This window comes from Sycon ciliatum, chromosome 12, assembly GCF_964019385.1.
Source record: "Sycon ciliatum chromosome 12, ocSycCili1.1, whole genome shotgun sequence".
NCBI lineage: Eukaryota > Metazoa > Porifera > Calcarea > Leucosolenida > Sycettidae > Sycon > Sycon ciliatum.
In genome coordinates this window covers 20,447,220-20,458,107 of record NC_088654.1, presented here as the reverse complement: position 1 = coordinate 20,458,107, position 10,888 = coordinate 20,447,220, and the positions used below count along the sequence as shown (strand labels likewise).

At 45.1% G+C, this 10,888-nt stretch overlaps 1 protein-coding gene across 1 annotated transcript in view; it reads right to left on the bottom strand.

Annotated features, from left to right (window-relative positions):
• LOC135828060 (phosphatidylinositol phosphatase PTPRQ-like) overlaps window positions 1-10,888 on the bottom strand; it is a 72,107-nt gene that overhangs the window by 45,075 nt on the left and 16,144 nt on the right. The window contains exons 5-8 of the mRNA XM_065340493.1: window positions 8,797-9,081; window positions 6,962-7,258; window positions 4,907-5,197; window positions 1,927-2,223 (exon numbers count right to left, since the gene is read on the bottom strand). Of these exons, the coding sequence (XP_065196565.1) occupies window positions 1,927-2,223; window positions 4,907-5,197; window positions 6,962-7,258; window positions 8,797-9,081 (1,170 nt within the window). The remainder of the gene's footprint in view (window positions 1-1,926; window positions 2,224-4,906; window positions 5,198-6,961; window positions 7,259-8,796; window positions 9,082-10,888) is intronic.

The window sequence follows — 10,888 nt, the reverse complement described above, 5'->3', positions numbered from 1 at the left end:
TCTCTCAGAGGAACTATGAGGGGTCAAAGAGCACAATCTTTCACTCTTGGACGCAGCGTGAACACCTCTTCTACTGAGCGTGATGTCTTCTCTCCGAGTGATAATGGCGGCGATGTTCGCGATGGCTGATGCACTGAAAATCGAAGTTAGGACAATCTAACCGGAGAAAACGTCTGAATTTTTGACTGAATCCTCTCTGAAGTGGGCTCTTGCCGCATGGAAAATTATAGGAAATCGACCGGGAATTACAAAGTATGTTCGAACGACGATGAAGATGACGATTCCGCTAGTGTCCACCGCGTCCCCTAGTGTCGAAAATCGACCGTCGCCATTTTTCTGCTGTGTCCGCGAGCTGCACTCAAAACTCGATGACGCAATGTATGCGCAAACACCCTGCGCACTGCACGCGCTGAGATCCCTAATATTGTTGGACTTCATGTGTGTGTGTGTGTGTGTGTTTCTGACTTCAGTAGTGTCATACCTTTCAGAAAATAATATAGGTTTGTACAGTGTGTGTCGGTTATAGCGTGGTTGTGTAAAAGAATATGCTACCTACAAGAATGACCTCTCATATTTTCATAATTATAGCATGGGTTTCAAATGAGCATTTATTCTTACAAGCAATGTTGTCGCATAGTAGAATATATCGGTCCTAAGAATGGACTTTGTGTAGAAAAACATACCAGTACGAAGTAGTGGTTGCGACTTCGGCGATGATTTGTAAGAAAGGTTTGCTCCCCGTGTCTCACCGTCCAGGAGCGACACTGACTCACGCTGCTATCTGGTGTTCACGAGGTGTTTGTCGCGCTGGAAGCGGAGCGTCTCTGTAAGTTTGTATCCCTGGTGATGTTTGTGCCTGGAGAGCACTATATAAGTGATGCTCTTCAGGCACAATCTTCCTCAGCCTACTCAAGCTCAACTGATGAGGGGTGAATTCCCCGAAACACTGTGTATTGAGCAGGGAGTGGTGCTTTCTTGCAGGTTTGCCGAGTCGAAGGTTCGATGGACTTCTCGTGTGCTCTGGATGGCAGTTGTGAGTCAGTCAAGTGTCAAGTAAAGTCGGCGGAATAGCGCGAGCTCCGGTGTGGGGAGCAAACCTTTCTTACAAAACATACCAGATTAGTACAAAACGTATCGCCTGTAGTAACAACATCTGTCCAATGCAGCTCTGATCCGATTCGCATTGCATCGTAGTGCTGTAGGTTCAACAGTTGCTGTCATGTATCTCGTGCTGCATAGCCACATGGCAAGTGTATAGGACTATGAACACCCGCAGGCACATTGATACGTTGTATGTATGATGGCCATCCTGTCTCTGCCCATATGCATCTGACATGTCACACTTGATTTATTGTGTGTAAGAAATATCGGAAATAAGAATACAAAGTCGTTTTTCAAACACCCATGCTATAACCGATACCTACTGTATTTACAAATATCAATGGTTTCAAAGTTTCGGCGGGTGGTCCGCGGCTCACTCAAATACCGGATTTTTGGACATGGCAAGCCCAACGGTTTTTTTAAAAGGGAGGGAGGGAGGGAGAGATAGAGAGAGACAGAGACAGAGAGAGACAGAGACAGAGAGAGACAGAGACAGAGAGAGACAGAGAGAGACAGACAGACAGACAGACAGAGAAAGAGACAGAGACAGACAGAGACAGACAGACAGAGAGACAGACAGACAGACAGAGAGAGACAGAGACAGACAGACAGACAGACAGAGAGAGACTGCAAGGAATGTCAAGGAATATAACACATTTCCAATCTGAGTGCATGATTAAGTTTTACCACTATACTGTGGCCCCGGTCAGACAAAACTGGTTGACTAAATTAGGACAGGTACACCATGGCAAATGTATGATGAAAGGCATAATATATGGAGTAGTTAGGGTGAATGGACTTAGGGAGTATTCTTCTTTGACTTACAGGATTCTAATGTAATAGCAAGTACACTCTTGATGTTGCTGTCCTTGTCAACCGTGTTGCGTACAAATACAGAAACATTGTAGGTAGAATTCTCCTGCAAGTTGGTGATCAGAAACGACTCCTCTGTGTAACAGTGCTGGCTGACTGAGTGGTCTGTCGATCGATGACCAGAAGTTGATAGACGTCTGTACGAGGCACAGTATTCCTTTGCTTTGAATTGAGTGCCAGTCGGCATTACAATGGACACGTGTAAACTTGTTGTATTTTCAACTGTGATCAGTGATTCTACCACCGGTACTATTACCGCATTATGAGAATGCACGTACACGCCACATACACCAACACATATACATGCCACATACACACACTCGCACACGCACGCACACACACACACACACGCACGCACGCACGCACGCACACACACACACACACACAAACATGCACAAGTTGGAGATGAACGAGCTGGGAAAAATCAAACAGCGGTTCTAAGCCTAGTTTGCAGCTGAGACTTCGTTCTGCTAAAATCAATGCTACTGTAAAACCGGAAAGTTTAATAAGTGGCATAAAATTTCGGTATTTCCCACAATCAACCGCTCGGTATCACGAAAATTTCTGTAAACCAGTTCTCCAGATCCAAAAATGCATTTTGCACGCTGTGTGGCACGGCATTGTTGAATTTTAGGTCGTGTTTTATTTTAGGTAAAAATTACTTGTGCCGAAGAAGTTACCGAAAACATATCTCCACCAAAAACCGGTTTTGATTTGGTGATACATAAGGCCATTACAGTTTCATTATACGCCACTGATGAACACTGCTGGAGCAATATAGCTGGCTGGAAGGTTTGACAAGATCAGCATTTTAATTAGGGGTCAAAGGGGTGTACCGGGTACCCGGGTACCCAACCGTTAATCTCAGGTACCGTTAGTAACAGGGTACCCGTTTGGATTTTGATGAACCAGTCAGTACGGAACAACACTGCTGGGATCGTGTATTCCAGGCGGGAGTCAATTATTTACAACTCCACGCTGGATGTCTGCATTGTTGTTGCATTTTCGCACCTTGTAGATCTACTCCTGCGACTATCAGACACCAATCGATTTGCGAATCACAATGTGATATCAAAATGCAACCCGAGAACAGATGAATTAAAATCTTGCTTTATGTGAAAATTGCGCAAAAAATTAAGTACCCGTTATTAAACCCGCCCGTTAAGAAAATTACGCGTTTGTTAGTTAAAAATAAATAATAAATAAATTCGACGGGCTCGCGTACCGGGCAGGTCAAGAACAAGGAGTCGTACAACTCCCTGGTCAAGAACCACCTTTCCGCTTCCGTGGGACGCCACCACCCCATGATCAGACGTCAGATGCGGCTCCTAAACGGTGGGGGAGGATAGATCAGATCCACCAACCAGAGGCCAAAGTCCTCAATCCCATTTGTCACATCCATGTATGTTTGTTAGTTAAAGGTACACCTATTTGATCCCTAATTTTAATGCGACTTTTCCTCCCGATAGTAGTTATGCAAGCGTAGAGCCTGGTTCGGACGAGAGCACATTCTAGAAACAGGGTTGTCCTTTTTTAAAGGTTAGCAGTAACGCAGTCATACACATCACACTCACACATTGGGTTTTTCTTAGAATTGATGGGTTCAGTATTACTGTTATGTGCAACACAATTGCACAATTGCCAGCATCATACACATGCCTGTTGATGCTGCTCGTCTCAATATTAGTGAGGTTCTGCCACACGGTAAAACGTACCAAAGTACGTATGGAAACCTCGCCGCGGTACGAGGTCAAGTTTCAAACGGATTTTTTCATACCGTTTTCCGTGTGAAGCGCTCTTCACATGGACTGGTCTCCGTGTGGAAACTGAGCGGACAGAATACATGTGGCGGGGAGTTCGAGCATGCTAGAGTGTGCTACCCAGAGCAGAACCAGCACAAAGTACGAAAAATCCGTGTCAAACTTCACTGCAGTTGACACGGAGTTTGGTACGTAGTTCCGTGTAGCAGAACCTCTCTAATACCAGGTTGGTCCAGCCAAGTCCAGCCAAGTCCATTATTCATAAAAGTGATGTTTTGCTCTATATAATTAAAAAGTATGAAAATAACTGCACGTAATTTTCATACGTAAAAACAGCGCTGTTGGGTTCCGCTCTACGTGATTTCTCCACGACTGCTAAGCATGCCGTGTTCCTTTGGAGGTGGGTTGGCTGCATGCGTCCACCGCATGCACCATGAACCGAAACCGCGTTTACCATTTGTTTTCCACACAGTGTGTACCTTGTGTTTCGCGCAGCTTGAACGTTGCCCTGGAAATATCCGGAAAATGCGAAAAAATATTGAAAAAGTCCTGCGGAGGACCCAACTTAGGAAAGAGCTTTCCTACAGAAATCTGTAGACAGATTTACGTATGGAAATTGCCTTCGCTCCCCAGCGTGTACGACATACGGATTTTCTTAAAAGTGATTACGTAGACCGAAACCTCCCTACTGTGATTCGGAGCCACATTCAATAGCTCAGAAGTCTGAATTTGAACTGAGGGAAACAAATGCTCTAGAACACACTACACTTGGTGAGTGTTTGATGGGTGTTTGGTGGGTGTTTTTAGTGTGTGTTGGGTGGGTAAATGGTGGGTGTCTGTTTTAACAGTATTTGGAGGGTGCGTGGTGGGTATTTGGTAGGTGACCCAGTAAAGTCAGGCAGAAATTAAATGCAGTGCTGATTGCTATTCAGTGCCCATCTAGTTGTGTCTTATTTCAACTAACTTCCCAAACCAAACGCCTCAGAAAAATCCATACAGAAGCAAAATACGATAGTGAGTAGCACCAATTTCATTAGACTTCAGCATGCACGCATGCACGTATGCACGCACGTATGCACGCACACACGCACACGTGCACGCACACACACACACACACACACACACACACACACACACACACACAAACACACACACACACCAAGTGTACTGACCATCTTGTCCAGTAAAAGCTTTGAAGACATTCGAAAAAGGTCCCTGACCACCTGTACAAAGAGCCGCTATTTGGAATGTGTACGCAGTGCCGAAATCGAGACTTTCCACGGTGAAGTCTTCCTGTTTTACCATGACAGTCATCAGTATCCCTGAGCCTTCTTGCGTATAATTCACAACGTACCATTGCAGGATGCCATTGAGTTCAAGAACTGGCAATGCAGACCATGACAAAGTGAGTGAAGATAAGGTCGCTCCCGCCAAGGTGATATTCGTCGGGGATTCTGTTGGCACTGGAATAGGTTGTTGTAAAGCACAGAAAGACAATAAGAATATATCACTGCAGGGTCTATAGAAATAGAGAATGAGTATAAGACCAAGGCAAAGCCGAGATCATTAATTAATAATTATTCATGTACTGAATGAGTAAAAAATTGGACGGTGCGCATACTGGTCAAGAACCACCTTTCCGCTTCCGTGGGACGCCACCACCCCATGATCAGGCATCAGATGCGGCTCCTAAACGACGGACCGACGGAGAGAACAGATCAGAGATCAGACCCACCAACCAGAGGCCAAAGGCGAAATCCCATTTGCCACATCCATGTGGATATTGACCGATTATGAGGGCATACTAGGTATATCACAACATAGCATACCTAAAATGCTAGAAAAGGAATCATATTTTAATAGCATATGGTATGACGTATGCTGTTTACTTTGCAATGGACATTACTTCTCTATAAGCAGAAATATTCAGTTTTGACTTGTAGTATGTTCCCCAAGTTCTTTGACTGAGAATCTGATTGTTTGGGTTCAAGTCCTAGCATTTGGCTTCAGAATTTTCTTCTTTCATTTCTGATTTTTTCAGTTGAGGAAAAGGTTCGAAGGGCGCGTTTGATCGGCTGGATCCGGGACTGGATTTTAGAACAGGGAAGGGCGTTTGATTGGTCTGCACTGGTCTGCACTGGTCTACACTGGTTTGGGAGTGTTCAGAACATGTTCTGGCCCTCAAGGCTGAAGCAGCCAGAGCAATTTGCAAAGCCCAATGAAAACCGGACAGGGCCACTCAAGGAGTTAGTTTATGTTTCGATTCGAAGCGATTCCGGCATGTTCAGGGACTATGTAAAGGACGTGGTGATGTACATGGAGGTCTACGTGTGATTGGTACATTACTGCTGGTCTCCACTTTCATGATTGAATTTTTGTTTGTCTTCGAAGCTTCTTCTCCGGTTGTGTTCGCCTTTCAACTTTGTTTTGCCTTCGCATCTTGAGCAACGTAAACATCTTTGAACTCTCGGGAAATTTTGAAGTTCGCAGCACAGAGCTATCATGAGTTCTGCAATATTTCTGACAAAAATATTCGCTGTTCTGTTTGATTGTGATCCGCTGTTCTGACTGCTCCAGTGATCTGACCTGAGTCCGGATTGACCAATCAAACTTGCCCTAAATGCTCGGGCTAAGTGGTCAATACAAGCGGTCAATATAATTATGCTGATAACTGACCGCTTAGAGACCATAAGTTTCTGTGGCGGTCAAAACTAAGAGAGTGATAATTATCAATACCGGTAATCAGTGACATGCACCTGGATTTAGGGCTTGCCGATTCAAACAAAACGCATAGATCGTACATGCATACAAAGGGAGACACCAACCCTAAAGGTGGCCGGCATCTCAGTTCACTACTACTCAGCCTATGTGCAAGTATCATGCAACACTATCCCCCCCCCCCCCCCCCCAAAGCAAGCCAGAACAGGTCATGTGACCCTATGATCATCGAGTCAGTACAGATCAATCTACGGACACAAGGGATGGTGAAGTGAAACGAAAAGCTACATGTCCAGACTGCAAGGAATGTCAAGCAAAGTAACACATTTCCAATCTGAGCGCCTGATCTACCACACGAACTTGTCCCATCGGACAAAACCGGCGCCCTGAAATACGGCCAGGTTTACTATAAATTAGGACAGGCATACCATGGCAAATGTATGGTATACATAAAGTTATATGGAGTAGTTAGGGTGAATGGACTTAGGAAGCATTCTTCTTTGACTTACAGGATTCTAATGTAATGGCAAGTACACTCTTGATGTTGCTGTCGTTGTTAAACGTGTTGCGTACAAATACAGAAACATTGTAGGTAGAGTTCTCCTGCAAGTTGGTGATCAGAAACGACTCTTCTGTGTAACAGAGCTGGCTGACTGAGTGGTCTGTCGATCGATGACCAGAAGTTGATAGACGTCTGTATGAGGCACAGTACTCCTTTGCGTGGAATAGAATGCCAGGAAGCCGTAGAGCGGACACTTGTAAACTCGTTGAATTTTCCACCGTAGTGAGTGAATCTATCACTGGTACTAATACCACAATATGAAAATACACATACACATACACGCACCACATACACATACACACACACACACACACACACACACACACACACACACACCTCAGACCTCAGACATGCCCATCGCAGAAGCGATGGTAGCGAACACTTGTGCTGGGATTACACCATTCAACAGCTTGCAAGGCTGATGAATTGACCGCCACTATTTTTAGCCTGGTATCCACCACACAGCTGTTTGAAGTGACTTTTTCTTGCCAGTAAATCCCTATTTTCACACACACACACACACACACACACACACACACACACACACACACACACACACACACACACACACACACACACACACACACACACACTCTCTCTCTCTCTCTCTCTCTCTCTCTCTCTCTCTCTCTCTCATACTTCCTCCGCGTCATTAAAATTGTCGCTTCCCAGAGCGATTTTTCGAAATTATTTTGCCTACTCGAAGGGCAAAGAAATCAGCTAGACATTGAGGCAGAGCATTGTCGACGGACCAAGCTATAGTTTGTGGCCCCCGCTTCGCTGAACTTGCAGCTAAGGCCAACGTCTTCATCAGAGTTTGAGGCAGACCCTTCAGCACCAAACAATACGCTGAACAAGACGCGCGTTCAAATTCAGGTCAAGAAACTTCGTTTTCAAGCGATCCATGCCTCCAGGTGGCATGCGGTGAAGGCAAGCTAGCATTTTTCAAGCACACTGTAACGACCTTCCAGCGGGATAGGGTAAGCAGTTCCGCACCTTCTTTCCTTGGCAAGCGCTTCGCTGATTTTGTTGGTGTTTCTGCTACTTTCGCAGCACCATGCGCCACAAGTAGCGCATTTTAGGAATTTGAAACCACTTTGTTCTTGCCATCGTCAACTTCAGCAGTTCGTCTTCAGGAGAGATACCAGGATGCTTATACCCGAGCTTGCAGTCTTGACAAATGCCCACGCGAATGATGTGGGACGGCACGAACTCCAGAAAACGAAATGCGCTCCGGGGCGGAATAGTGCGGAGCGCGATGAATATGCTTGGTGCGGAAGAGAGCTCCGACAAAGTCCGAGACCAGCACGGCTTCAGTGACAAGTAGACATTACGCAGGAAGGGTCACACCAGTGTTCGAACACAGAAAACAGCGATTCCGACAGTCTGACTAAGACGACCCAAGTCACAAATACTGCGATGTGCGAAGCGACAATTTTAATGACGCGGAGGAAGTACTCATATTCCTGCCCAGTGCTGAAGCGATGATAGCAAACACCATGTAATATCATACACATGCCTGCTGATGCTGCTCGTCTCAATTTCAAGTACCAGGTTGGTCCAGCCAAGTCCACCAACTAACAAAAATCAGTCATAATAATTCGCAGCCACCTTCAATAGCTCAGAAGTCTGAATTGGCCCTGAGGGAAACAATTGGTTTCGCGCTACTAAAGTCTCCAGATTGCAAGAGGCTGGATCCACTGCATTCATATTCAATGTTCCCATGCTCCTTACTACTATGATCGCAAGCATCGTGTATAAAACAAAGGCTGGCATACTTACTATCTTGAGGAACTCGGACTGTAATCATTGCTGCAGGGCCACTGCCCACCTCGTTTGTTGCACGCACCTTAACAGTATAGTCTCGTCCAAAGTCCAAAGTGTCAAACCTAATAGTATTATTACGCGTGGTCGAATATCGTGTCACGGTACCGGTTGCTTGCACACTTACATTATAGAACCTCAGAAAGCCATTCAAAAGCAAATATGGCACTGGTGCCCATACTAAAACAAAACCATCTTGGGATTTCATGGTGACCGTCATATTTAGAGGGTGCCCAGTCGGTGCTGAAAGTCAAACAACGCAAAATCCACAATGTGCATGGGTTTTTAGTCAAACCATCCCAGATTAGAAAATGCTTCACTTACCGACGAAATTATCGTTGACCGACAGTAGCGAGAAAATGAGAAAGGCCGTTCTTCTGTTTCTATGATTTTCCTGGCTATGCAAGGCTGCTGCTGCTGCTTTAGTCTTTCCCACAATCTTCATTTTAGTGTTTGCAATTGTGTCTCCTTGTTCCAATAAAACCTCCATTACTGATCACAATGTTCTCAACCTCATAACATCGTCTTGTATGAACCATTGTAGTAGTCAAAACTACATGATTGTACTACAGTTCTGGTATGTGAGCTACACAATTGTGTACAATGCACCTGATCAGTGCTGGTGGTCTACGTGGTAAAGGGTTCAGAGGTCATGCAGATAGTGTTTTCAGTGAAAAGCAGGGTAGAAATCATGGCAGTACAGTATTGTATGCTCGAACAGTACATGTAGCAGAAGATGCGAGTGAACAAGCCTTTATCAGGTATCCTGAGGCGGACGAGATAGTGACGGGTAGTCTGCAAAACTCCGCGTACATGTACCATTATGCATGATACGAAGTCATATCCTCTGAATTTTAGCAGCCATGACTGTGCAGGCTATGGATATTGCTCTAATATTTAAAAAAAATTGAGGTATAGCTAATGTTCGGTCATGATGGAAGGAGAGTTGGAGCTACGGGAGAGATGAGCTGATTATTCACAGGGTGAGGGTGACATTGGTTGGACGAGTGTGACGATTACGAAGACATTCGAACATGATAATTTTCAAAAGTAACTCAAATTTGGCAATGAAAAAATCTTTTTACAAAAGAGGTCAATTCTAGTGGATAGCAGAAGTGATGTTTTCCTTTTTCCATGTTGATCTCTAACATGCATGGACACCTTGGTATGGGGATACCCATGTAGCATTTTTTTGTACTTATTGCCACTTGCAAGTACGAAAAAGGCTGCGACAAATTTCCGAATTTTGAGGCTCCATAAGTACAACAAAGTGAATATGTATCCCGGCGTTCCAAAGCATAATATGAGAATTTTGCGAGCATATTAAATGCGAGAATCCATGAAAGCATTATTCCATGATTTCGCGAGCATAATCCGCCAGAGCCTAGTATCGATCAGACCCCCCCCCCCCATTGCTCTCGAAATCCACTCGAAATCTAGCTAGACCTTTCAGGTACTAGTAAATTAACTTACTAACTGAAATTGGGATCAAATGGGCTGCCAAGTGAGCATTGGCGACATAAAAGCAAAGCTGAAAGAGAAGCGGCAATATTGCTGACGCGGACCAAGTACCCGTTATGGCAAGTTGGCACAGCCGCAGATCCAATAGCCAAAATAGACATGAGTAAACCACTGTGTTTTCCCAACTCTCCCTCTATCTACCTCTCTCTCTCTCTTTCTCTCTCTCTCTTTCTCTCTCTATCTATCTATCTATCTATCTATCTATCTCTATCTCTATCTCTCTCTCTCTCTCTATCTATCTATCTATCTATCTCTCTTTTTTTCCCCGTTGGCTGTGACAGTGTCTCTCTCTCAGCACCAGCACCAGTAGCAGCCCCAGCAGCAGCGACAACAGCAGCAACACCAGCAGCAGCACCACCACCACCACAAGCACCAGTAACAGCCCCAGCAACAGCAACACCAGCAGTGACAACATCAGCACACACACCAGCAGAAGCAGCAGCAGCAGCAACATCACCAGCAACAGCACCAGCAGCAGTTTTAGCAACAGTAGGAGCAACAGCAGCAACAGCAGCAACAACGAGAGCAG